The sequence below is a fragment of the Bos indicus genome, chromosome 4 (genome assembly GCF_029378745.1).
Source record: "Bos indicus isolate NIAB-ARS_2022 breed Sahiwal x Tharparkar chromosome 4, NIAB-ARS_B.indTharparkar_mat_pri_1.0, whole genome shotgun sequence".
NCBI classification, from domain to species: Eukaryota; Metazoa; Chordata; class Mammalia; order Artiodactyla; family Bovidae; genus Bos; species Bos indicus.
Genome location: NC_091763.1, coordinates 44,900,399 through 44,927,939, shown reverse-complemented (window position 1 = coordinate 44,927,939; position 27,541 = coordinate 44,900,399). Strand labels below are relative to the sequence as shown.

At 39.5% G+C, this 27,541-nt stretch overlaps 1 protein-coding gene across 1 annotated transcript in view; it reads left to right on the top strand.

Moving 5' to 3' along the window:
* SLC26A5 (solute carrier family 26 member 5) overlaps positions 1-26,846 on the top strand; it is a 41,237-nt gene extending 14,391 nt beyond the window's left edge. The window contains exons 7-19 of the mRNA XM_070787713.1: positions 1,733-1,815; positions 6,169-6,316; positions 7,235-7,348; positions 8,323-8,400; positions 9,078-9,173; positions 9,412-9,518; positions 16,049-16,118; positions 17,188-17,280; positions 18,440-18,547; positions 19,511-19,711; positions 20,326-20,380; positions 21,597-21,805; positions 25,166-26,846. Coding sequence (XP_070643814.1) covers positions 1,733-1,815; positions 6,169-6,316; positions 7,235-7,348; positions 8,323-8,400; positions 9,078-9,173; positions 9,412-9,518; positions 16,049-16,118; positions 17,188-17,280; positions 18,440-18,547; positions 19,511-19,711; positions 20,326-20,380; positions 21,597-21,781 — 1,338 coding nt within the window. The 3' untranslated portion in view covers positions 21,782-21,805; positions 25,166-26,846. The remainder of the gene's footprint in view (positions 1-1,732; positions 1,816-6,168; positions 6,317-7,234; positions 7,349-8,322; positions 8,401-9,077; positions 9,174-9,411; positions 9,519-16,048; positions 16,119-17,187; positions 17,281-18,439; positions 18,548-19,510; positions 19,712-20,325; positions 20,381-21,596; positions 21,806-25,165) is intronic.
* The last annotated feature ends 695 nt before the right edge of the window (positions 26,847-27,541 follow it).

Sequence of the window (27,541 nt, the reverse complement as noted above, 5' to 3'; positions counted from 1 at the left end):
ACTGTGAACTACTCAAACTAGAAGTTTGCCTAGTATCTGACAGGTGTCCCTATTTCCCATGAAAGTCTCACAGAGAATGAGCTCTCCTTGGGACCCTGGGGCACTTTGGTGTATAGTTTGGGAACCCACAGGAGAAGAAATAAAAAGGATAGGTATCGGATCCAAATTTAGCAAGAAGTTCCAGCCCCAAAACCTACCAGCTGGTATAGCTCACAAGGAAGCCAGTGCCTTTGATCCTCTTCCTTGCTTTCATCTCATCTACACCCAAATAGGACTGTTTCTCATCATCTCAAGACCTTTTCTATCACTGGGGTTTGACACAGAGTTCCTGTTTCCTCTTGGAGAACAACAGGAGGTTCTCAGCTCCCTTGCATGGCAAAGGAGAAGGACAAGCCCTAATCATGAAGTAAATAATGAAGATTGTTTTTTCTGGCCGAGGTTCCTAGCTCTGTCCACTTTCCAGATTCCTTTTAAGGTTTCCTTCATGTTTCCCAGAGCAGTGGTTCTCCAGAATTCTTTCATTGTAATTATGGTGAACCTGTGTTTTTTGGGGTTTTGGGTGTTTTACTTATTTGTGTGTTCCTCAGAGCAAGGAAGAAGAAAGCCATGCTGGAAACTTGGGAACAGTATCTACATGACTCTCTTTAAACATAAACTTTCTTTATCATAAAATTGTTTGGGGTTTTGTATTCTGTTTCAAAATGCATCTGTGTGTGTTGGTAGGAAAGCTGTGGTTTAAATTATTTACCACTGCATAAAGTTGATGCTCCAGAAACTTGAGCCATGTGTATCCTGTGGATTTGAATTTGGGGGCACTCCCCCAGTTTGAGATGCACAACAGATGCAGTTAAGGGTGGCAGACATTACCACCAACAAAGAGGAGGCATTTCGTCATGGGGCCAGAAGCAGCCATGCCCTTGACCTCGCAGGCTGCTGTGTCTAATCATGAGCTTACCTTCTTGTTGGTTCCTTGCAGCAGGCCCTTCCATGGGGGACTGGCTCCCTTCTCTGGCCACCCCTATTCCTGAGTAACCCACTCAGAAAATTCTACAGGCAGTTGTTCTTTGGGATGAAGAAAGTTGCCATCTCTCCTGTTATTTTCTCTTCTTGTAGCTCACTGAGGCTTGTACTTCACACACAGACTAAATCCAGAAAACCTTATATATAAGTACACTTAGTGACAGGCGGTTTCGCTCTGACTCTGCCACAGACATGGGAGAAGACAGCCATGCTTCTGGAGGTGCTGGTGGGCACCTTGGTCCTGCTGTCCTGGAGACACAGTCTACAGGACGCTGATCCACCATTGTAGATCCAAACATACCTTTTACAATGATACACTGTCACTGTATCACCCTCACAAGACATATTTCATATCCTTTGTTTGTGCCACCTTGGCCGGAGCCTCATCTTACTTGCCCTAAATGCAAAGCCAACTCCTAGAAGGTTTTACGGCTTCTTTCTGTTTGGAGCCAACTAGCCAAGTGCCTCAGGATGAAACAGAGCAAAGTAAAGAGGAAAGAATTCCAGGTCACAAGGAGACTGTAGAGTCCACCTTAATGTTGTGGAGAAGGTCATTAGAAGAAGTTAGAAATGCTGGGAGCTGACTATAATTCTTTTTAAAACTGAAAGTGTGAGAATAGATTTGGCTTGGCTAACAAGTTCTTTGAAGCTTATTTTTGTGATGTTTGAATGTTTATTTCTCAGAGTGCATTCAGGTTTGTGTCTCTTTCAGGTGGTTATGGGAACTGGCATTTCGGCTGGGTTTAACCTGCATGAATCGTACAATGTGGATGTCGTTGGCACACTTCCTCTGGGGTAGGAAAATAGTTATAAGTAACAGTGTGACTTGAATAATCAGTGGATGGATATCTTATATCTCCTACTTTAATGTTCTTGAAATGAAAAATCATTTTCTCCTATATATCAAATAGCTAAAAGGGTTTGGAGGTTTTGTGTTTTTTTTTAGCTTGTGTATGTGTGGCAGAGGTTATTGTGGTAAAAATAATAATAATAACATAAAATTCACCATTTTAATCATTAAGTGCATAGTTCAGTATACTAAGTACAGTCACATTGTTGTGAAACAGATCTCCAGAACTTTTTCACCTTGCAAATCTGAAACTCTGTACTGTTAAACAATAACTCTCCTTTCTGCTTTTCCTCCAGCCCCTACTTTCTATCTCTATGAATCTGATTATTTTAGTACTCATGACTGGCTTATTTCATTTAGCATAATATCATCAAGGTTCATGTTACAGCATGTGACAGGATTTCCTTCCTCTTTAAAGTGGAATAAAATTCCACAGTGTGTCTGTACCACGCTTTGTTTATCCATTCATTCATTGATGGACATTTGGGTTGCTTCCACCTTTTAGCTATTGTGACTGATCCTGCTATGAGCATGAGTATACAAATATCTCTTGAAGACCCTGTTTTTAGTTGTTTTGGATATACACATAGAAGTGGGATTGCTAGATCATATGATAGTTCTAGTTTAACTTTTTGAGAACCTCCATACTGTTTTCCATAATTGTTGCACCATTTTACAGTCCCACCAACAATGGCATGTGGTTTTTCATTTTTTTTCCTATATAGCACTTACCAGTTTTTTATTAATAGATATCTTCCTGGGTAGCATAGGAGTTAAAAGCAAAATGACCTTAATCTAGCCTGTCACTTACTAGCTTTGTGACCTTGGGCAAGTCACATACCATCTCAAAGCCTCAGTTTCCTCCTCTGCCAAGTAAGCATGGTAATTAGTGACTCTCCGAGGGGCAGTTGTGAGACCTCTGGTGAAGTGCAGGTAAAGCGGTCCACGTAGCACCTGGCACACAGTGCATGGTCTAGACATGTTAATTGAAAGCCCTGTGGCTCATTATTTCAACCAGTTTTCTTGTTTTAGACCACATATTGCTGCTTTGCTTCATCTGTTTTTCTCTTATCTAATTCTACATTTTTTTAATTTTACTATTATTTTTTATATTTAAAGGAGTAAGAGTGACTACGAGCCTCTCCTGGTCTCATCTGTCCCTCCTTGATCATCTCTGGCTCTCTCTGTATCTCTCTGTGTGTCTCTGTCTTTTTGTCCCTGGTACCGTCTGTTTCTTGCCACCCACCCTGTCCTCTCCTTGCAAAAGAACAGAGTCAGACATTTGCCCAGATGTTGGATATTGAAAGAACCTGGCATATTCCATCAGGGCTTGCCCCAGGGACCAGCTAAGAATCTCCAGGGAAGCCCAGGGAGGAGGAGTTGCTCTCCAAGCCAAAGTTCACCCAGGGAGCAAATATTGAAGGAGGAAGCTTGCACTCAGCTTCAATGAATTGCTATCATAAATGAGTTACTTATGACTCATTTAAAAGTATAACAGTGATAATCCTTGCTTTTCTACTTGGACTTATAATTTTTTAAGTACTTTTATACCCCCATGTCAATTGATGGCTCACAATAACACTGTTGACGTGTTATCCTCACTTAGCAGATTAAAAAGTTCATTTATTCTCAATTATTCAGCATATATTTGTTGAATGCCTACTAAGTGCTAGGGACACAGGAGTTAAAAACAGAAGTGAACATGGAAGCAAAAAAGTCTTTGCTCTCATGGAGCTGATATTCTACTAGGAGAAATAGGCAGTACATCAGTGGTGAGACATGCCGTAAGACAGGGGAAGCCGGGTAAGAGACAGGAGGGGCTGGGGTTGCTCTTTTAGGTAGGGTGTCAGGGAAGGTGACATTTGAGAGATGTGAGTGCAGTTCAGTGAGTCCCAGCCTGGAGTCAGAACTCAGTCTTCTGATACCCAGTTGTGTGATCTTTCCATTACCTCACACCTGCGTCACTAACATAGTTAGTCATGTGATAAACACAAGTCTTTGGATCCAATAGATAACCCTATTCAATAACTAATCACAAGTAATTTACATGGTGAATTTTTACACTTAGATTTCTCCTTTTTAAAATTCACATGCCACCATAATTCCTACCTAATACCTTACTTTCCCTATTGCATTATACCCAAATATGCTTTCCCTCTATTAGTAAAAGCTAAACCTTAAAAAAAAAAAGTTCCGTTTTGAAACTTGGCTTCCCAGAAACCTTATCTTTATGGAACTTTGCTCAAAACCAGGCAGGAAACCAATAATGCCTGTCTAACATCCTATCTATGTACAGTCATACCACTTCAGTGATATATGAGCCTCATTGCCAAGCAACAGTGGTTTATTGGCTCACAGTTTGTCCGTGTAGGTGAGGCTCAACTGAGTGATTGTCTCTCTTAGGATCTCTCAGGCAGCCACAGACTCTAAAGAGATGACTAGGGCTGGAGGAACCAAGAGGACCTCTGTCTGACAGCTCAGCTACAGTGGCTGGAACAGCTGAGGGCTGGCTGGCATCTTCTCTCCACACAGGTCTCCAGCAGGGTAGCCAGGGTCTCTGTGTGTCGGCTCAGGCCAACAGGACAGAAGAGCAGAAGCTGCCAAGTGGCTTACCGCACTTATTCAGCATCACTCCCACCACGTTCTGGTCAAAGCAAATCAAATGGCCAGCCCAGATTCAACTAGAGGGGAAACAGATGACATCTAGATATGGGAGCAGCACACACATGTAAGGGAGGAATTGTTAGTGATTGTATTAGAAAACACTGCTGTAACTACCACACTTAACCACACACACACACAGGCACACACACTTAAATACACAATACAGTGTCCAGAAATTGATAGATGACTGTTAAAAAGATCCCATTCATGGCAATATATCACATTCCTTGGTTCACGTTCCTTCTCTTAATTCATTGCTGCATACATTCTTTTCTCATATTCTTATTCCTCAGACCCAAACCTGCTGCCATGCCTTCTCTCCTGATTAATGCTTATGCAGCAAAGTTGCAGGGAAAGACAGTAAGTTCTATAGTCAGACCTCCTGGGTCTGATCCCAGCTCTGTCTTCAGCAGATCACTTAACTCTGCTAATATCCCATTTTTTTACCTATAAATTGGGATAATAATGACACCTATGTAAAAGGATTGTTGTAAGGACAAATGAGATGCCATTTGTCAAGCATGCAGCACATAACTTGAGTTTAACACATGCTAGGTTCCTTTCCTTTGCTCCCCTCCCTTTCCCTTACCCCAGAACCTGAGACAACCCCTTCATCATGATATGACACAGTATGAGAAATAACACGGAGAGGCAGGTTCTTCACAGTTTTTGTTGAACTTGGTAGATAAGTCCTTTGATCTTGGACAAATTGCTTGACCTCACCATGCCTCATTTTCCTCATCTGTAAAATGGGGATTATAATGGTGCCTAGCTCACTGTGCTATTAGAGATAGGTAAACACAGAACCTGGCACAAAAAGAAGCACTAATAAATGACTATAAAAATATAATGCTGTGCATCAGTTAATTGATGTTATTATTATTTAGCCCAATGCCTTGAATTGGAGCAGGTGCCTTTGAAAACCTCTATTGCCCTTTCCCCCATACAATTCCAGGGAATACCTATTCTGTCTTTTAGGACAAAGGTTCCAAACTATAGGAATGGACCACAAAATTAGGTTCCCCATTAGGACGCTCCAGGAGTCATATTTATGGCCCCTCCAGACTCCTAGGGTTCCCAGGTGAGACCCAAGGAGTATAATCTGCTGCTGCTCCTTTCCCATGTGAGAAACTCACCTAAAGGGATGTGGGGGGAAAAGCAGAGTCCTTACATCAAATAGCAAGGGAGAGCAGTGAGTATCCCTGGTGTTGCCTAGACAGTAGTAATTCTCCAATAAGATAGCCTTATCCAGCTCCCTCCTCACCTCTGTTTTGGTTTGAATGTCTTGTGGCATCTGAGCGCTTCACTGACCCTCTCTTCTTCCTACTCTTGAGTCTTACTTACACCTGCCATACAGGGAGCCGTGAGGTATGGGGTTACTCCTTTTCTAAATAAAATGGCATTGGATCTCTGCTGATAACCCATTCAGGTTGAAAGCTGACACTCTGGGGGTGCGGCCTGGAAAGAACCTGTGCGTCAAAGAGGGCCCTGCTTTTTGCCCAGGAACAAGTACCCAAGTGCTGATTACCTCATCTGCAGATAGTGCCCCTCCCCCTACTAAAATGCTGCCCTCTAGCTGCATGGTTTTTTCCAATGGTCACAACACCCAGGTTAAAGTCAGCTTCACTTTTCAGGCTGCTACCTCCAGCCAATCCAGACACCAGCCTCTTCCACCTCGTGTACGTGGATGCCATTGCCATAGCCATCGTTGGATTCTCAGTCACCATCTCAATGGCCAAGACCTTGGCAAATAAGCATGGCTACCAGGTTGATGGCAATCAGGTAAAAATAATTAATTTCCTGCAGATGCTTCCTAGCGGTATGGTCATCTTACTCTACTGTGCGAGGCATTAAATCATCAGAGTACTGAGGTACTGAATCCTACCTCACTTCATCAGTCGGTGAAATCTCCACTCTGAAGTTTACAGTTTGCCAAACTCCTCTAGGTGCTGTCCCTACTTTAAAGCCCAGAGCTTGAGAGACTAATATTTTTCCAGAACCATTTTTACTCTACTCAGAAGCTTTCTCTTTGTTCATTAAACTTTGAGTTTATGATTCTTCACTCGAATATATTATTTGCTGCCATCTTTTATAAGATAGCTGCAGATAAATTATTTAATCTGAACAAATTATTTAATCTGAATGAGCCATTAGTTGGGCTTGAAGTGTTACTGTAACACTGTGTAGTTCTAAGAGGAGACTAGATGTTCTATGTTTGTGTGAGACACAGTGATCCAACTAGGAAGACCAGAAGTTGCCCTGAGAAAAAGACTCACTCACTGGTCGAAAGAGGACACTGGCGTGGGTTCCTGGATGAACATGAGCCCAGGCATTTAAAGATGCCAGTAGTCCTATCCACCAATAATTTTCTCTTAAACGTCAAAAATATTTTGTCCCTGTTGCTGTAGTTTTCTTTTAAAAACAAAAATATTAATTGTGTAGAGAGTGTGTTTAAGAAAGAGGGGGCTAGGTGATGATCACAGCATTTATCTCTAACACAATAAAAATTCAAAATGTTTTTCTCCTACCTTAAATTATGCAAAAATTCCTATTTTGAACTCATGCTAAACAAATTTTTATATCTGGAAAGAGAATGAATAGACAGTCCGTACTGTTGAAGATGTCCATTAAATGGGTCATCAAGCCTGTCTTCCTGAAAAATAACTGACCTCTTTTGTGCTTTCCTTCCACATGGAAAAGGAGCTCATTGCCTTGGGACTGTGCAATTCTATTGGCTCACTCTTCCAGACTTTTTCAATTTCATGCTCCTTGTCTCGAAGCCTTGTTCAGGAGGGAACTGGAGGGAAGACACAGGTGTGTATGCCGCTGGCACCTAAGGTCTGGTGATTTGCATGATAAACTAATCTCCTGATTATATTCTGCCTGAAGATCCATGCTCCAGTGAGCTGTGTATGAATCAGAGAAAGGCATGATTGTTGAAGCAAATCACAAGGAACTGAATCTACAGAAAAGGAGTATATTCACCAGTCAAATCAAAAAAATTAACACTCCTGGCTACCAGTAAACCTCAAGGTTCAGACATAGGATGTTGTCATGAAAGCCTGAGAGTGAGTGTGGGCAGATTGCCAGCCCCGTTCCATAGAACTTTCTGCAGTGATGGAAATGTTCGATATTTGTACTGTCCAGTATGGCAGCCACTAGTCACATGACCTTCTCGAGCACTTGAAATGTGGCTAGCGCAACCAAGACCTGAATTTTTAATTTTATTTAATTTACTTTTTACAAATGAAATAACCACACGTGGCTACTGCAAATGGACAGCAAAGCCATGTCTGAACTCTTCTGGCCCCTGTGTGTCTTAGGTCTGCACCATATCTCCTTTTCTCCACCACTGCATGGGCATTTCATTCAGAGTCTTTAAGCATTTCAGCTTCTGTTTAAAGGCTAAAAGACTTCCTGGTGGCTCAGCTGGTAAAGAATCCACCTGCAATGTGGTAGACCTGGGTTCAGTCTCTGGGTTAGGAAGATCCCCTGGAGAAGAGAACAGCTGCCCACTCCAGTGTTCTAGCCAGGAGAATTTCATGGACTGTGTAGTCCATGGGGTCACAAAGAGTCGGACATGACTGAGCGACTTTCACCTGAAGGCTCTAAGAGGAACCAAAACCTCAGAAACAGTGGGAAACAGTTACAGGTTTATGTAATGGTATGGCTGACTTATGTGAAGCCATATCTTTCCATAGTGATTTTCAAGAGACTAAGAGGAACCTATGTCCCACTTTTCACTCAAGTCTCCTAAAAGCCCCTTCCATGTGTCTTTTCTCTTCCAGCTTGCAGGTTGTTTGGCTTCACTAATGATTCTGCTGGTCATATTAGCCACTGGATTTCTCTTTGAATCACTACCTCAGGTGTGTACCTTGGACTTGGTGAGAGGTTTTTCCATGTGTAGAGATTTTACAGTTTTGTTAGTTGATATATTTGTGACTCTCGTGGGTTTTTACTATAACCCTAGTAGGGTAGTAGCAAAAAGGGTCAACACTAGGGTCAATATCCTCTTCCGCAATCTGCCAACACGGACCTACGGGAAGCCTTCTCAACATCTCTGGTTCTGTTTCCTTATCCACAAAGTGGAGGTTTGGGTTTGGCTTATCTCCAAGGTCCCTTCTCTCTGATCTTCTATGACCTTATACTTCTATTAAAAATTTGAGATGGCCTACACTCATAAAACATTTAATCTAGTAGAACTTAGGAACAATATAGAGTAGAAAACTCATGATGCAGGAAGACCATGGGGGAAATCATTCCTTGAGTACCATTGAATGCTAAACCTCCTGGCCACCATACAGGTTTGCTACTAGGATCTAAACCTGGTTTTCCAGGGCCATTTTAGCTAACCAAGTCCTGAAAATCCAGGTATTCTTGGCTCCAAGTGTACCATGACTGCTGTGTAGGAAGTGAGTGGAGAGAGGATGTGGGGAGGGCAGCAGGAGGACAGTGAGGAGCCAGCAAGGCTCCTGAGGACACAGTGTATCAGGGGGTCTCTGGACACAAGAGGAGAGGCAAGTGTGGATGTGCTGTGTTTCAGGCTGTGCTGTCGGCCATTGTGATCGTCAACCTGAAAGGAATGTTTATGCAATTCTCAGATCTCCCCTTTTTCTGGAGAACCAGCAAAATAGAGCTGGTAAGTAACAAAAGTGATTGTTAGGTGAGTATGTCATAGCAACAAATGAGTATGTCATAGCAACAAATGAATTGTTGCTGGTAAAAATGTGAGAAAGATAAGTTACTGTGGCCAGTTATTATATGCAGTATCCAGTTAAGCAAGGCTAAGTACTGTATGTGTGTGTGTGTGTGTGTGTGTGTGAGACTCAGGAAGTTTTTCACATGATTCTACCTAAACCTCTCTGTCTTTTGTTTAGACCATCTGGCTTACCACTTTTGTTTCCTCCTTGTTCCTGGGACTGGACTATGGTTTGATTACTGCTGTGATCATCGCACTGCTGACTGTGATTTACAGAACACAGAGGTGAGAGTGCAGATTGGCTTGGTTGTGTTTTCTGCCTGACACTTCAACAGTGACTTTAGATACAGACCAAAGCTCAACCTGGTCAAAGAAAGCTCTTTGATTACTTCTGGTCTGCGTGAGAGGGAGCTGAGGACTCACTGGGCTTGCTGGCTAAATAAACAAAATGACAAATGAAAAACTCAATAGGATGTTGCCAGATGCTCTATTCTGTCACAGTGTATAATTACATTAGTGACTTTTTGAAAAGAGCCCAATTTGTCTCACGGTTCCTCCCACTCCAGCCCCTGTGGCCCCCTGGCTTCCTTGCGCTCTTCTGAATGAACTATGTATTCTTGCAGTCTTTGGCACTGAGTGCTGACATAGGTTTTGATGATGTGGAGCAGACTCTGGCAGCAAGTTACCATATGTGGGGCTTCAGCTGCTCCTTCCTCCACCCTGAACTGTTATCACCTGTCATCTCTTCTCCTAGCAGGAAGCTGAGCCCAATGGAGAAGGTATAAAAGAACTTTTTTTAAAAAAAATAGTGTATTCATGATAAATAAATAACTCACTACGAAGAAAAAATAAAGAAATATTGTTTCCAAATAGCCTGACTTTGGAGTCAGACAACCCTGGATTCAAGTCCCGGCTTTCACCCTCTATATACTCTGTCATTTTACATGACAGCGTCGGTCTCTGCCTCTATAAAATGAGTCTAATGCTTGCTCCCTCAGAGAGTCACAGTGAGGTTCAGATGAGGATAATGCATGTGAAGAGCCTAGCACAGTGCCTGACTCATACTATGCACCCAACAAATTTAACACAGGAGGAATGAAAATGAGGTTAGTCTGCTTTTGCCTGTAGTTGCAAATCATGTGATAGTTCTTAAAGTTTTGATTGTGGTTTATTGAAGAGCTGCTAGATGGAGAATGGTGGGATGCTTCCCACTCTGAAGGAAGGAAATGAGCATTTTCATCAAAAACTACATAAAGGGAAATGTTAACATGTGGAATCTAAACTCAAGATAAGAATTACACTGTTTTCATAACAAACTCTACCCTGTCACTCATTTTTATGTAAAAAGAAGTCCCCTACTTGTTTTCATAAAGACATTATTAGTACATGCAAGATTTCTTTATCTCAGAGCTTTAGTGAACATCATGGTTTTAAAATATCTTTATCTTTTATGATATAGATACAGACAAAGGTCCATATAGCCAAAACTGTGGTTTTTCCAGCAGTCATGTAGGGATGTGAGAGTTGGACCATAAAGAAGGCTGAGCACCAATGAATTGATGCTTTCAAACAATAGTTCTGGAGAAGACTCTTGAGAGTCCCTTGAACAGCAAGGAGATCAAACCAGTCAATCCTAAAGGAAATCAACCCTGAATATTGGAAGGACTGATGCTGAAGCTGAAACTTCAATACTTTGGCCACCTGATGTAAAGAGCTGACTCACTGGAAAAGACCCTGATGCTGGGAAAACTTGAGGGCAGGAGGAGAAAGGGATGACAGAGGATGAGATGGTTGGATGGCATCGCTGACTCAATGGACATGAGTCTGAATGAACTCTGGGAGATAATGAAGGAAAGGGAAGCCTGGCATGCTGCAGTCCATGAGGTCCCAAAGAGTCAGACATGACTTAGCAACTAAACAACAACAAATACCCTTTAAGAAGCCATGGTATAGAATTCAAGATTTTTTTTCACTTTTTTTTTTCACCCAAATAGTAGTTTGTGATTTCTTATCATAAATTTTAAAGTTAGGTTTTTTTTTTAATGCTCTGCTTCTTTTTCTCTCCCAAATGATTTAGTAAAGTTCATTTTTTATGTTTTGTCCCTGTTGGTGATTGGGCTGGGTCTTTGTCGGTTAGAGTTTGGGGAGCCACTACTCAGGCTACTTGTTTGTTTTCAGCTGCTAATCTTTTTCTGTAATTGGAGCAGGCTGTCCAGAGAGGGCTAGTGCTTCATTGGCTTTGCTTGTCTTCCAAACACCCAGATTCCCTCATAGCCAACAAGCTTAAGGGACAGTCAGTTCATCAGCAAATAGTTCAGGATACCTCCTTCCTGTAGGTGATGTGGGCAATGATATAAATGTGACAGAAATTCAGCTTCCCCCCCCACAACTGAGGTGGGGGGAGACATATTAAAATAATTATAAGCTTTTCTTAAAAATTATAATCTTAATTGGATAAATTTTTTTCAAGGAGTTCTATGTTCTCATAGAGATGCTAGGCTAAGGGATATCGCAGTAAATAAAACATGGCCCTTCCATTCAAAAAGGCTTCACTCTCCTAAGAATGATAGATTCATAATGATGATGATGATGCTAATCATGGTAATGAAGTAATGGTGGCATTAAATTAGTGTGGTTATGTGCCTGGCTCTGTGCAAAGATCCATGCTTTGTATCATTTCATCCTTATATACCGATGACTATTAGCATCCCCATTTCACAGATGTGGAAACTTGGGCCTAGATTGATTAAGATCATATAGCAAATGGTAGACAATGATTCAAATATGAGTTTTTGTAAATCCAGAGGCTAATTCTTAAAGAGCATTTTATAATCCATCTTTAAGAAATTGAAATGCATGGTTATAAGTGCTTCAGTAACCATAAGCAAGGTACAAGTGATAATAAGCATAAGAAATGGCCAGATAAAACCCCATCAGAGTTCATAAAGAAAGACTTTCTTGCTCCTTGGGGTGATTAGAAAAGAAACAAGGAGTATTTAGACCTGAGGGTTTTCAGTGCTGCTCCAGCTGGTCGGGAAGACTTTTCCGCATCTGTCTGTTGAAGTCCTCATACACTGAGACCCCGCTCACCCAGCCAGAGAGTGCTCCTCCTCCCCTGTGTGCCCACAGCAGTGCTCTGGTCCTCCAGCACCTCGCATGTCTCCAGGTTACTTGTGTTTTGTGTGGTCCATATGCTAAGTCACTTCAGTTACCTCCAACTCTTTGCTACCCTGTGGACTGTAAATCTCCAGGCTCATCTGTACATGGGATTCTCCAGGCAAGAATACTGCAGTGAGTTGCCACTTCCTCCTCCAGGGCCTCTTCCCGACCCTGGGATCAAACCCTCATCTCTGATGTCTCCTGCTTTGGCAGGCAGGTTCTTTACCACTGTTGCCACCTATGGTCTGTGTGTTAACCCCTACTCACCCCTGCCCCCTGGCAACTAGATTGCAACATATGGACAACATTTTGAGTCTCTTTTAAAAGGTTTTCTCATAATTGTGAACTCAGCTGAGAACCTTTCTTCTTGTCTACAGTATGTTCTTGGTGTTATATTTGTCCACAGTCATCACTAGACTGTGAGCATGAGCAACTTAATTGTAGAGGTGAGATTCCTGGAGCCCAGAACCAGCACATGATTGTGTGTTCTCTGAATGTTTGTTGAGGGAACCCACCTAGAAAAACCTGTGACATTTCTGCTGTAGATTCTAACTCACAAAGCAGTTGTACATACATGCTGAGGAATACCAGAGCATGGTAACAAGGTCATGAAATGTCAAAGAAAAGACCTTGAGCCATATTCTGGGTCTGCCAAGCTCTCTAACTTGAACAGCTTACCTAACCCCACTGGACTTCAGTTTCTCTTCCACATGATGGCAGAAATAAACCCAGTATATGTTTAATGGGCTATAATAAGGTAATATCAGATGTTTAAGAAATAGTACCTATCATCATTTCACTGTCTACTTTGATCCAGACTGTAAAGATATAGGAATTTGTGTTCTTGAAAAATAATGTTTAAAATCTCTTCATTTGGGACTTTGTTAGCAGTCCAGTAGCTAAGACTCTACACTCCCAATGCAAGGGCAATGTTCAATTCCTGGTCAAGGAACACAAAATCTCACATGCTGTGAGAGAGAGTCCACATGCTGCAACTAAAGATCTCCCATCCCACTGTGCAGATGAAAGATCCCACATCCCACAGCTAAGGCCCAGCACAGCCAAAGAAATCAATAAATAATTTTTTTTTAATCTACTCACTTGCTATTATTTTCTCCCATTCTGAGGGTTGTCCTTTCACCTTATTTATAGTTTCCTTTGCTATGCAAAAGCCTTTATGTTTAAGTAGGTCCCACTTGTCTATTTTTGTTTTTATCTCCTTTATTCTAGAAGGTGGGTCATAGAGGATCTTGCTGTGATTTATGTCATAGAGTGTTCTGCCTATGTTTTCCTCTGTGAGTTTTATAGTTTCTGGTCTTATGTTTAGGTCTTTAATCCATTTTGAGTTTATCTTTGTATATGCTGTTATGAAGCGTTCTAATTTCATTGTTTTACACATAGCTGTCTAATTTTCCCAGTGCCTCTTATTGAAGAGACTGTCTTTTCCCCACTGTATATTCTTGACTCCTTTGTCAAAGATAAGGTGCCCATAGGTGCATGGTTCATCTCTGGGCTTCTATCTTGTTCCACTGGTCTGTGTTTCTGTTTTTGGGCCAGTATCATGTTGTCTTGGTGACTGTAGCTTTGTAGTATAATCTGAGGTCAGGAAGGTTGATTCCTCCAGCTTCATTCTTCTTTTTCAAGATTGCTTTGCCTATGTGAAGTCTTTTGTGTTTCTATACAAATTGTGAAGTTTTTTGTTCTAGTTCTGTGAAAAATGCCATTGGTAATTTGACAGGGATTGCATTGAATCTGTAGTCTGCATTTGGTAGTATAGTCGTTTTCACAATATTGATTCTTCCAACCCAGCAACATGGACTATCTTTCCATCTGTTTTACATCATCTTTGATTTCTTTCATAAGAGTCTTAATAACTTTCTGTATACAACTCTTTGATTCTGTAGGTAGGTTTACTGCTAGGTATTTTCTTTTTGTTGCAATAATTTTCTGATTTTTATGTTGTTAGTGTGTAGGAATACAAATAATAGCAAGTGAAACAACTGATGAAGCATTAATTTACAAATTATACAAGCAGCTCATGCAACCCAACACCAGAAAAACAAGCACCCCAATCAAAAAGTAGGCAGAAGATGACCTAAACAGACATTTCTCCAAAGAAGACATACAAATGGCTGATAAACACATGAAAAGATGCTCAACATCACTCATTATTACAGAAATGCAAATCAAAACTACAATGAGATACTACCTCACACTTGTCAGAATGGCCATCATCAAAAAATCTACAAATAATAAATGCTGGAGAGGGGGTGGAGAAAAAGAACCTTCTTTCACTATTGGTGGGAATGTAAATTGATACAGCAACTATGGAATACAGTATGGTGATCCCTTAAAAAACTAGGAATAAAACTCCCATATGACTCAACAATCCCATTTCTGGGCATATACCCTGAGAAAACCATAATTGAAAAAGACAAGTACCCCAGCTATTTACAATAGCTAGGACATGGAAGCAACCTAGATGTCCGTAAACAGATGAATGGATAAAGAAGCTGTGGTACAAAGCTGTGGTACATATATACAATGGAATATAACTCGGCCATAAAAAGGAACATATTTGAGTCAGTTCTAAAGAAGTGGATGAACCTAGAGCCTATTATACAGAGTGGAGTAAGCAGAAAGAGAAAAACAAGTATTAACGCATATACGTGGAATCTACAAAAGTGGTACTGATGAGCCTATTTGCAGGACAGCAGTTAAGACGCATACATAAAGAACAGACTTGTGGACACAGAGAGGCGGGGAGGAGACGGTGGGACAGATCGAGAGAGCAGCATGGAAACATATACGCTACCATATGTGAAACAGACAGCCAGTGGGAATTTGCAGTATGACTAGGGAACTCAAACCAGGGCTATGTGACAACCTAGAGGGGTGGGATGAGGAGGGAGGTGGGAGGGAGGGTCAAGAGGGAGGAGAGATATGTATACCTATGGCTGATATATGTTGATACACAGCAGAAACCAACATAATATTGTAAAGCAATTGTCCTTCAATTAAATATAAATTTTTAAAAAATCTATTCACACTAAACTTAAGGAAACTCCTATGCTGATTTGAATTTTTTGTTTTCTCCCCACACCTTATGTTGATCCTCCAACCTCTTGCTCCACAAGTCAGTTCTCTTATTTCAAATAAAATGAAAATCCCCTCTCCTGCTTCAGAATTAGAGCAGGAAGATAATTCTGTGTACCGAGTGACATGAAATCATGTCCCAGACGTGGTTTGAACTCTGCACAGCTCATTTTACCTCCCATATTTAAATCCTTAAGTCATTTGTCTGCAACAGATTGTGTGTATAATATGTGGATGGTATATACCAGCATGTGTGTGGTGTTATGTGTGTGTGTATGTGGTGTGAGGCATATGTGCTGTGTATGTAAATTGTATATGTGTGAGGTGTATGTAGGTGGGGGGTGTGGGATGTGTTAGGTTTGGGATGGTACTGGGAATGCAAATTTAAGTGGAGCCCTTCTGAAAAGGGACCATAAAAGGACCAAATAAACAAAAAGAGAAAAGAACCAAGTATCCCTGAAGTCACTAGCAAATCCATACCGGATTTGCAAATGTGCAGAATCTTGTGTTTCCATCACTACCTGAACGTCAGCATGATAATACTCCTTCTCTGTCTGCAGTCCAAGCTACAAAGTCCTTGGGCAGCTTCCTGACACTGATGTGTACATTGATATAGATGCGTATGAGGAGGTAGGTCCTTTTTTCTATCACTTTAAATGGTTGTAAGCATATGTTGTGATTGGCTAATTATTATTTTTACTCAGGATAGAGAGTTAGGGGTGGAGATGTGGAAAGTGTGGTGGTCAGAGTGAAAAGTCTGAACTTCCATTTGCTGTCTGGATTCAGTTTTATAGTTTATACTATACATCAGTTACACAGTCTCTTAATATTTATTTTTCCTCTTTTTTAATGAGGATAAATATATATTCTTGGACTTAAAGTATATGTTTACAAAATACCAAGACTGTTTGCCAGGGTGGTCTGTATGTGCGTGATTTCCTTCTGATGAATTCAAAGGGGTGATAAAATTCTAACATTAACCGTGTACAATGTAGGTGGTGGAGCTGTGGAATTCTTTTTTTTTTCTGCTTCATTTTTAGTGGTTAAAACCATGGCTTAAAATATCCTTGACTTTGAATTTTCTTTTCTGATGTGGAATCTCTTATGTAGAATCTTTTACAAAGTCTTCTTAAACTAGTTTTATCTGTTTGTTTTGTGTTTGGGAAGAATTTCTCAGACTCACTGTAAGATATTAATAAATTAGACTGCTAGTAGGATTGGTGTATTTTCCCCTTCCAAAGAATTATGTGCTTGATTACCTGTTTCCATCTGCATTCCAGAATTTCACGAGGCTTCTTGATATAATTTTCACCTGAGTCTGTTTTGACTCCTACCTACATTCTGTGAATAAACCAATATACACTTCTGTTCATTTTATGTGACTGCTTCTCACAGTTTGAGTGGCAGCTCCCCTCTCCTAGATTCGCTTTAAGTTTCTTCTTTGTATTTTATGGTTTAAAAAAAAATGAAACAAAGACTTTTAAAAGAAATGGGAAGATGTGCATTTTTAAAGGCCTTCCATTCAACATGCCTTCCTTCAGAACATGAGTAGGTCAGCTAGACTGACATTTTATTTAAACTCTGTCAAAGGGTCCTTGGCAACATCTGTATTAATTTTCAAGTTGGAAAAGGGAGGCAGTTGAAGTTTTGATTCTGAAATATTTCCATATATTAAATTCACTGACATTTTATTTTTCAGGTGAAAGAAATTCCTGGAATAAAAATATTCCAAATAAATGCCCCAATTTACTATGCAAATAGTGACTTATATAGCAATGCATTAAAAAGAAAGGTGAGTCACAAGGAATTAAGAGTGATTATTTCTGAGAAAGGAATCTAAAGATTGATAGGCATGTGAGGGTCACTTACATGTCTCTATATATCATTTATACGATTTCATTCTCTGCATCTCTATTTTTTAAAATTATAGTAAAATGTAACAAAATTTATCATTTTAATGATTTGCAATTATACAAGGCAGTGGATGGAATTAAGTACGTTTCAATTGTTGGCTAACCAACACCACTATTCTTTCTCTTTTAATATATACATATAGTTGTTTCAGAAATATTTAGAAAAAAAATTAAGTTTCTTATTCTTGGGAATACATGGATTCCTTTGGTCATGATTAGTACTCCACCCCACACTATCTACTAAAGAGGAAAACCTCCCAGTCAACCCTGCTGCTGCTAAGTCACTTCAGTTGTATCTGACTCTGTGTGACCCCATAGACGGCAGCCCACCAGGCTCCGCCGTCCCTGGGATTCTCCAGGCAAGAACACTGGAGTGGGTTGCCATTTCCTTCTCCAGTGCATGAAAGTGAAAAGTGAAAGTGAAGTCGCTTAGTTGTGTCTGACTCTTAGCAACCTCATGGACTGCAGCCTACCAGGCTCCTCTGTCCATGGGATTTTCCAGGCAAGAGTACTGGAGTGGGTCGCCAGTGCCTTCTCCACCCAGTCAACCCACAGTCTCTTAAATATAAAAATCTGAGAGATCTAAGTTTGAAAAACACTACTTTAAAAATATTTTTAGGGACTTCCCTGGTGGTCCAGTGGGTTAAGACTTTGCTTTCCAGTGCTTGGGGGTGTGGGTTCGATTCCTGGTCGGGAAGTAAAGATATCCCACATGCCTTGTGGCCAAAAACCAAAGCTTTCAACAGAACTAGAATTGTAACAAATTGAATAAAGACCTTAAAAGAATGGTCTACATTAAAATTCTCTTTAATATTTAGCTTCTGGCTGTCTTGAATCAAGACCAAGAATAAGAAAAGTTACCAATGTTCTTTTAATGAGGGAGTAACCCAGTTCAGGGCATTTGAGGGAGAGGGAGAGCAAGGGTTAGGGTGATAACTTGGCATAGAAAACAATCAGATGGAGAGAATTAAAGATTAATTGCTTTGGGTGGATTCTGGGAGCAAGAAGTGATTTTTGCATTTATTGCCCTCTGTAAAGACTGGAGTGAACCCAGCCTTCATAATGGGAGCAAGAAGAAAGGCGATGAGGAAGTATGCTAAGGAAGTTGGAAATGCCAACATGGCCAATGCGACCGTAGTCAAAGGGGTGAGTAGTCCCTTCACTGCAATTTTCCTTTGTCTCTTGATCTGCGTGCTCCCCCTTTACTCTTGATCTGCATGCCCCTCACCTTTTAACACAGCATGAAGTCCCTAAAATAGGAAAGCTTAGAAATAAGGTAAGTATCCTTTATATATTAAAAATACATAATAAGGTCAGTTATGAGAATGCTTCTGAAATAAGTAGTGATAGGAGCCAGGAAAACGTGATTTTTAGAAATGAAAATCACATCAGATCAGATCAGTCGCTCAGTCGTGTCCGACTCTTTGCGACCCCATGAATCGCAGCACGCCAGGCCTCCCTGTCCATCACCAACTCCCGGAGTTCACTCAGACTCAAGTCCATCGAGTCAGCGATGCCATCCAGCCATCTCATCCTCTGTCACCCCCTTCTCCTCCTGCCCCCAATCCCTCCCAGCATCAGAGTCTTTTCCAATGAGTCAACTCTTCCCATGAGGTGGCCAAAGTACTGGAGATTCAGCTTTAGCATCATTCCTTCCAAAGAAATCCCAGGGCTGATCTCCTTCAGAATGGACTGGTTGCATAATAAATGTTACTATTATTACTTTGTCAGAAATTCATTCAGCTGATAGTACAAAAAAACCTCAAAGACTGGTTTTTGCTGTTTGGTCTTATGGTAACTGTGATCTGTCATGTTGAAATTAATAAGACTATTTTAGAAGTGAGAGGAAAATGGATATGAATACTAAAGAAAGTGGTTTCATTGGACAATAGAGGAAAAGAAGGAAGAATAAAGAAATAGCTAAAATTGAATATTGTGTACATATCCTTTTTTGTCATAGACAAGGCTGGAATATAGTGAGTAATTTAGAAGAGATCTGCTATAATAGAAACTGGAGAATATAAGGACTAATTTTCCTCTTATAAATCTTTCTCAGAACCAAAATATGAGTTGTTTATAGAATTCTGGTTTGGTTTGATTTTGACGTAGGATGCTGAAGTAGATGGAGAAGATGGCACCAAGCCTGAGGAAGACGAGAATGAAATAAAATACCCCCCAATAGTCATCAAGAGCACACTTCCTGAGGAACTGCAAAGATTTATGCCCCCAGGGGATAACATCCACACCATCATTCTGGATTTTACGCAAGTCAATTTTATTGATTCTGTTGGTGTAAAAACTCTGGCAGGGGTAAGCATCATCTTCAAGGAGTCTTTTAAGGATAATATCTCTGTGCCCAGAATCACCATCAGTTAAATCAGAAAACTGAACTAGGGTTTCCAGCTCTCAAAATTTGGTTGCTGTTGCTTTTGTTTTTCAACTTTTTGTTGTTAAAAGAACAAAAATATATAAAAGTAAAGACAGAGTATAGTGAACCCCCTGTAACCATCACTCAGCCTCAACAATTATCAATTCATGGCCAATTTTGTTTCGTTTATCCCCCACACTCACTTTCCCCTCCTCTTATTTTGAAGCACATCTCAGTCATCATATAATCTATAAATATTTTAGTATATATCTCTTTGAGAAGATTTTTTAAAAGTCATTACCATAATGATTTTATTACACCTGAATAAAATTTAACAAGAATTCTTCAATGTTCCAAGTCATCACTGTTGATATAAAAATCAAACAAAAGGCAAATTTTAAATGATTAGTTCAAAATGTATAATTTTTGAAGCAAAGTCGCTCAAGTGAATGAACCAGAGCATCTTATATCACTAAATACATATTAGTAGAAAGAAACTTCTCTTGACACCTCACAGAGTCAAGAGAAACTAAACTTTATTTCAACGTTCTTACAGATTGTGAAAGAATATGGAGATGTCGGTATTTATGTATATTTAGCAGGATGCAGTGGTGAGTACAATTTTAGAATGGGGAGGCATTTTATTTATTTATTTATGAAACAGAATTTATATTACATTTATTTATAATAATTTTTGTTATAAAAAAACTAAACAGCATCCATGAAGAGAAAACTTCATCTCTTTGCATCCTTGGGGGAGGCATTTTAACATTTTGGTTTTGTTTCCTTTTTTTTAATAACTACACTTGGAAGAATTTTCCCTTAATTTTAGTTTTGGCGAAAATGAAAATTATTCTTCTGAAAATTACTCTGAAGCTAAGCTTTGAAATTAGCCACTTAACAGGCACTAACGTTCCTGGGTCACTTGCGGCAGGCCTCTTGTACTGAAGTTTGAGGAAAGGAGTTAGTAGACCACGGTGAAGGAGTTGTGGGTTTTTTTAGTAATCATGTTTTTAATGGCTGCCATAACAAAGTTATATAAAATCATTTAAGTGTTTTACCATGCAATGCCTGCTATTTTTAATATAAATTTTGGTTAAAACAGTACTTGAAAATTAAATCCACCTAAAGGCTTCACTTTTCACCTACCAGAATGGCAAAAATCGGAAATGTTTGACAGCAGGCTCTGCGGGCTGGCTGTGGAGGATAGGAACCCTGACATTGCTGGTGGGAGTGCAGACTGCAGCAGCCTCTACGGAGAGCAGACCAGCATTTCCTTTCCAAATTACAAATTCATTTTTACCTTTAACCCAGAAAATCCAGCAATATGCTACACACACTCAAAATGACACATTACATGATTAATCATCACAGTATACAAAAACAAAAGGCCAAAATCAATTTGTGTCAAACAGAAGGGGCCAGTTAAATAAACCATACATAGAACACTGTGTAATGGTAAAAAAAAAAAAAATATATGAGTGAAAAGATTAAGTGTAAAAAAAAAAATACAGAATTATATGTATGTGTATAGATACACATATATACATACACATACATACCAAAAGATAATGCTATCTTTTGGGTAATGGAAAATAAAATAAATATATACTTACATTTACATCTGCATAAAGACATACTGAAAGAATACACAAGAATATAATAAAAGTGGCTTCCTTGACCAGGGGAGTGATGTCATGAGGACAAGTATTGGGGTGAGATTTTTTACTTTATATCATTTTAATATTTTATGTGAAAGTGTTATTTTTTTTAATGTTTAAGACTGACACCCAGAGTGTGGGCTAACTTTCCCTTTTTCTTTTATAGCCCAAGTTGTGAATGACCTCACTCGAAATCGATTCTTTGAAAATCCTGCCTTACTGGAGCTGCTGTTTCACAGCATTCACGACGCAGTCTTAGGCAGCCAAGCCCGAGAAGCGCTTGCCGAACAGGAAGGCTCGGCTGTTCCTCCCCAGGAGGACTCCGAGCCCAATGCCACTCCCGAGGCCTAGACGAGGAATTCAGCCTGCCATGGGGTATGAGCCTCTCGTGATTATTAACCTACATGCTTTAAGTACTAGACTCTACGTTGTCCCCCACCCCGCCACCCCCGCCACCGAGGGTAAATACTAGTAGTCAAGGCTTGATTTGGAGGGTGAATGACACACAGCAAGATGTATCTTACTTGTATTTTTTAATTGACTATTTCAAAAATGTTGGCCTCTTGCCTGCCTTTATTGTTCAATGACATTTCTGTTACTTTTTAGTATTATCTTTATGAGCCAAGCACTTAAAAATGTATTTAAGTACTTTATCCACAAATCAGATATGCCGTCACCAGATGGGTAATAGTACTTAGTTTTTCTTCTTGTTGATCTACAGACTTTCTGTAATCAGTTACCTCATGAAAGTGGTGAACTCACAATTTTTAGAAGTTCTTCTTTTAAAATAACTATTTATTGTAATAGAAGCAGTATAAGTACATTGGGGAAAATTAGAAAAGATAAACAAAAATAAGGAGAACCTTACATTACCACCAAAGATTAGTGCTAACACTTTAATGCATATTCTTCCAGATCTTTTTCTATTCATATAATTTACATCTTTTAACCAAAATAAGATTATACTCTATGTAGTGTTCTGTAACCTATTTTTTTTTTCAGTCCACAATTTCTGCTTTCTCATTCTAACCATATTCAAAGTTCCCCAAGTGTCCCCACATTTGTAGTTGGTTTATCCAAGCTAGTATTCAGTCTATCGGAGAAGGCAATGGCACCCCACTCCAGTACTTTTGCCTGGAAAATCCCTCCTCCATGGATGGAGGAGCCTGGTAGGGTGCAGTCCATGGGGTCACTAAGAGTCAGACACGACTGAGCGACTTCACTTTCACTTTTCACTTTCAGGTATTGGAGAAGGAAATGGCAACCCACTCCAGTGTTCTTGCCTGGAGAATCCCAGGGATGGGGGAGCCTGGTGGGCTGCCGTCTATGGGGTCGCACAGAGTCGGACACAACTGAAGCGACTTAGCAGCAGCAGCATTCAGTCTGTGACCTTACACTACAAATGGTCATGTCCCTCTAAGTCTCAGAAGTCTATCTTAACCTAGCACTGTCCCTTTATTTATGACATGGACTTGTTAAAGGGAGTTGGAGCAGTTGTATAGAATCCCATCTTGTGAATGTGTCCACTTGCTTTTTCAAGATGTTATTTAGCTTGTCCCTCCATTTCCTGAACTACCTATAATCTAGAAGTTGTATCTAACTAAAGGCTTCATGAATTTGAATAAAACATTTTTTTGCTAGAATATATCATAGATGAGACACATGCTTCAAATCACATCACAACAGAAAACAAATAATATCTTGTTGATCTACCATTAATGAGGCTAAAATAAATCATGGGATTAATGTGACAACCATCCCCCAATTACATTTTCTCCTTTGTGACTAGTGAGTTATCTGTGTGGTTCCTTTAGCATTGAATGAATGCTCAGTTCTCCATTAGCCATTCACCCAGGATTTTTAACGTTTAGTAATAGTTCTTGCCTTAATCAGCAATTTTATTAAGGGTTTGTGAATTTTTTTTTCTCTAATTCTCTCCTAGTAATTTTCTCTCAACTTGAATTATTTGATCATCCTTAAATATAGTTCTTACTTGAAATCCAGGTTAAATGTTTTATTTTTTATGCTTAATTATCAACTTCGAAGTAAGGAGTTGGTTTAATAGATGATGACAGATTAAGTTCTTTTAGGTTTCTCTTTTTTGGTATAATTATAGATTCATGAATTTTTGTAGTTTTAATGTCTTTCAGTCTATCATAGTTATTCTTTTTGGTTTTCAAATCATCACACCTGTGGCCAGTAGGACCCCCCATAGAAGTTTTGCTGTTGCTGCTAATAGTGAAGTAGCCTTCAGGACCCTGTATTTTAGAAATCTAACCAAATCCTGGTTAGATTTGTATAGTTATCTATAACCATACAGATAACTGAGTATTATCCTTCTAAGTCCATAGAGTTATCAGTTAATTCTTCATCAAACTCAGTTTTAGCCAATGAGTGAGTAAAAAGCTATTTCAAGCATTTTTCTTTATAGCTGTTCAAAAGGAGACCTTTAAGCCAATATATGTCATCAGTTCTTGTTCCTATAATTCCAACCACGAGGTCACTCCAAATCACAGCACAAGTATTAGCCAATCTGCTTAAAGCCTCATCTGCTAAGATTTCCTGCTAATGTTTTATCTTTTTTATGAGTTTCCTTACTGACTCCTTATTTTAGTTTTCAGGAAGAAAACACTTTGAGGAGAAAAGTACATCAGGAAAGGACTAGATTAACATGAGTCTACTCCAAACCAAACCCTATGGTTTATTACTTTAACTCCTATCAGGTTTCTCAATGACTTTACTAATTTAATTCAAAGTAGTCCCCCTCCTTTATAACTGATACTGTATCTAGATCTAGAGTGAAATTAAATTTGCATCCAGTTGTTTCCTTTGCACTCATCACACACAAGATCAAATACATCTGCCTTCTGAAAGAGCATGTAGTTGTAGAACCTCAGCTTACACTGGAAACTTTTGTATAAAGGCTTGATCATTTCAGCCATTAAAGTAGAGCTCAAGGATTTTAAATAATGTTACACAATATTTTATTGCATAATCTTAGCATTAATTTTCAATAAATGCTTTACACACAGCATATACTCAAGTCTTGGTTGGTGATAGACTGCAAGTAGTATACAGGAAAAGTACCATCCATAGCTTACAAATTTGTATTTAACTTTTCTGCCCTTTAATTTTTAACCTACTCTGAAGAGAATTCTACCATGTACATAAAAAACACTGAAGTCTTACTGAGGAAAAGTGTGTTTTTCTGCATGCCTCTGATAACATAAGAATGCATTTCAAAATGTAATCTACATGTAAATATTTTGGAATTTTTTGGGTTATTTCGTATAGTGGGAAGTTTCCTGACCTTTTTATACTTACAATCAAGTTTTATCTCTACCTCATTCTTTCTGGACCTTAAAAGCTATGTATCCTTCTATGTCTGTATGTGTATGTTTCTGTTTTTCAGCCCAGGTTCAAATTCAGATTCTTATTGCCCTATCAAAGAGCATAATCCATACTGATAGATATAGGGACTGCTGCTAAGTCGCTTCAGTCGTGCCCGACTCTGTGCGACCCCATAGACGGCAGCCCACCAGGCTCCGCCGTCCCTGGGATTCTCCAGGCAAGAACACTGGAGTGGGGTGCCATTTCCTTCTCCAGATATAGGGACTAGACTACTATGTTTTATGGCAGTATGGGAACGCCTTGTTTTCAGGAAGGTCCCAGATAGTGAAGTTGTCTTTCTCAAATCCTCTGCCAATATGACCATGGTTTATCTCTGTCTCACAGTTGGATGGAATACGTTTGCAAACAGTTGTGAACCAGGGCCCAGGAAACTCCTCATTCGTGTCATAGACACTGACTGTACAATCATATAGCAGCTGAGAGTGGGATCTCAATGCGAGTCTCATCTGCAGTGAGATTCAGTGAAGGGAATGGATCCTCTGCAAGCCCTACGAGCTCATTTTGTAGTTTTCAGGTAACATCTAAAATATCCACTCCCTGTATTTGGTCCTGCATCCTTACCTGTACCTAACAGAGAAAGGAGATGCCTGCCTACAAAGGTCCATGTTGAGAAAATGAGACCGCCCTCTCATGTGACTGGAGAGGGTAGCAAACTGAGAGTCTGCCCCCCAGGGGGCAGGTGTGTGTTGATGTTGGGAGGTGCCCTTGAGTGGGAATGAGGAAGGAAGGTTATGATGGTGAAGAAGCCCGCCCTTTTAATCAGTTTAAATCCTAAAATCAAACCCAACTTCCTTGGTGTTAGACTGTATGCTTTAGTGAGTGCAAAAATGCTGTTGGTTCTTTGTTATTGTACCTTTTAGGAATGCTTTTAGGATTCAGCGTGTAGGTTCTTGATAATGTGGTTTGAATGCTGATAAAAGTTGGTTTGAGGACTGACAAAAGTATCTAATTCTCCAAACATATAGCTGACCAAAATGCATACAATGGTTTTTAATTCCTTCAAATCCCATAGCAAAACGTTCAAAAGCCAGGACTCCAGCAGGTAACTTGCCTGCTCTCTTGACTTGGGTTTAATATAGTTTGAGCATCTCAAAAATCCACTTTGCCTTACCAGGTTTTTCATTGTACTGGTGTATATAGCATTTCAGCTTTATGTTAACCAATGAACCTGAGCTTTGTGGAAAGTAAATTGTATAAATCTAATCACGTTTTTAAAATGTTATTTAAAAGGTCACTGCAGTATTTTTCTGAAGTCAGAAATCCTTTGTATTCTATCAGCATGCTGATACACGTGTAAACATGTGTCTGTACACACAAATACATATTTTATGTGGAGGGAGTTACCAGTGCGTATTTTCTTTTTTAAATGGAATACAGACATGCTACTCTAGTTAGTGTTGATGCTATCTGCATGCGTCTGGGCAGAGACACCCATATTTTTTCAAATAATTCATTGTGTACTGATTTTATGTGTGGCCAGTAGATTTTCATCATGTAACGGAGATGTCAAGATTATTCAGAACCTGTAACAGGTTCAGCCTGAGTACCACATATCCAACTTGAGCTGTTTCAAATTGGTGCATCTGATGTTTGTGGTGATATATGAACAAGTGCTAAGACTTTAGTGTGTTCTAAATGCATACATTGATCAAAACAGTACAAAAACATAAATCTTTAGTATTACAAGCATCACTTGGAAATGGTTCACTTTACTTCATACTTCCTGAAAGACTATAGCAGGTTTAGGGAAAAAAAGCTTTTCTGATCAAGTTCACAATAAAAAGAGAAAGGATGCTGGCTGGATTTTATGAATGAATGGCTTTAATTTTTCTGCTTAAAAATTTTATTTAAAGATTTCAATGCAACACTTAGAGCATTTTCTATGTTGTCAACTTTTTTTGTGAATTACAATGTATCCATCTCTATTTTGCATTACTTGTGAGTACTGAACTACAATAAAAATATTCTTTATTGTGCTTGGGTCTCAGTGTTTGGGAGGGGCACAGAAGGGGGGTTATTGTGGTGAAAGAGGGAGGGAATTTGGTGGTGGCGGTACATGAAATAATTTTAAAATGCTTTGTTTAGGATTCTAATACAACTTTTATTTTAGAAATACTTCAGTGTAGACCAGAATTCTTTTTTTTTTTTTAATTTTATTTTTAAACTTTACAGTATTGTATTAGTTTTGCCAAATGTCGAAATGAATCCGCCACAGGTATACATGTGTTCCCCATCCTGAACCCTCCTCCCTCCCCATACCATCCCTCTGGGTCGTCCCAGTGCACCAGCCCCAAGCATCTAGTATCATGCATTGAACCTGGACTGGCGACTCGTTTCATACATGATATTATACCTGTTTCAATGCCATTCTCCCAAATCTTCCCACCCTCTCCCTCTCCCACAGAGTCCATAAGACTGATCTATACATCAGTGTCTCTTTTGCTGTCTCGTACACAGGGTTATTGTTACCATCTTTCTAAATTCCATATATATGCGTTAGTATACTGTATTGGTGTTTTTCTTTCTGGCTTACTTCACTCTGTATAATAGGCTCCAGTTTCATCCACCTCATTAGAACTGATTTAAATGAATTATTTTTAATGGCTGAGTAATACTCCTAGACCAGAATTCTTATGGAAGCTTTACCAAAATTTTAAACCATTAAATTTATAAAATGAAAATAAGTACTTTTCTGTATAA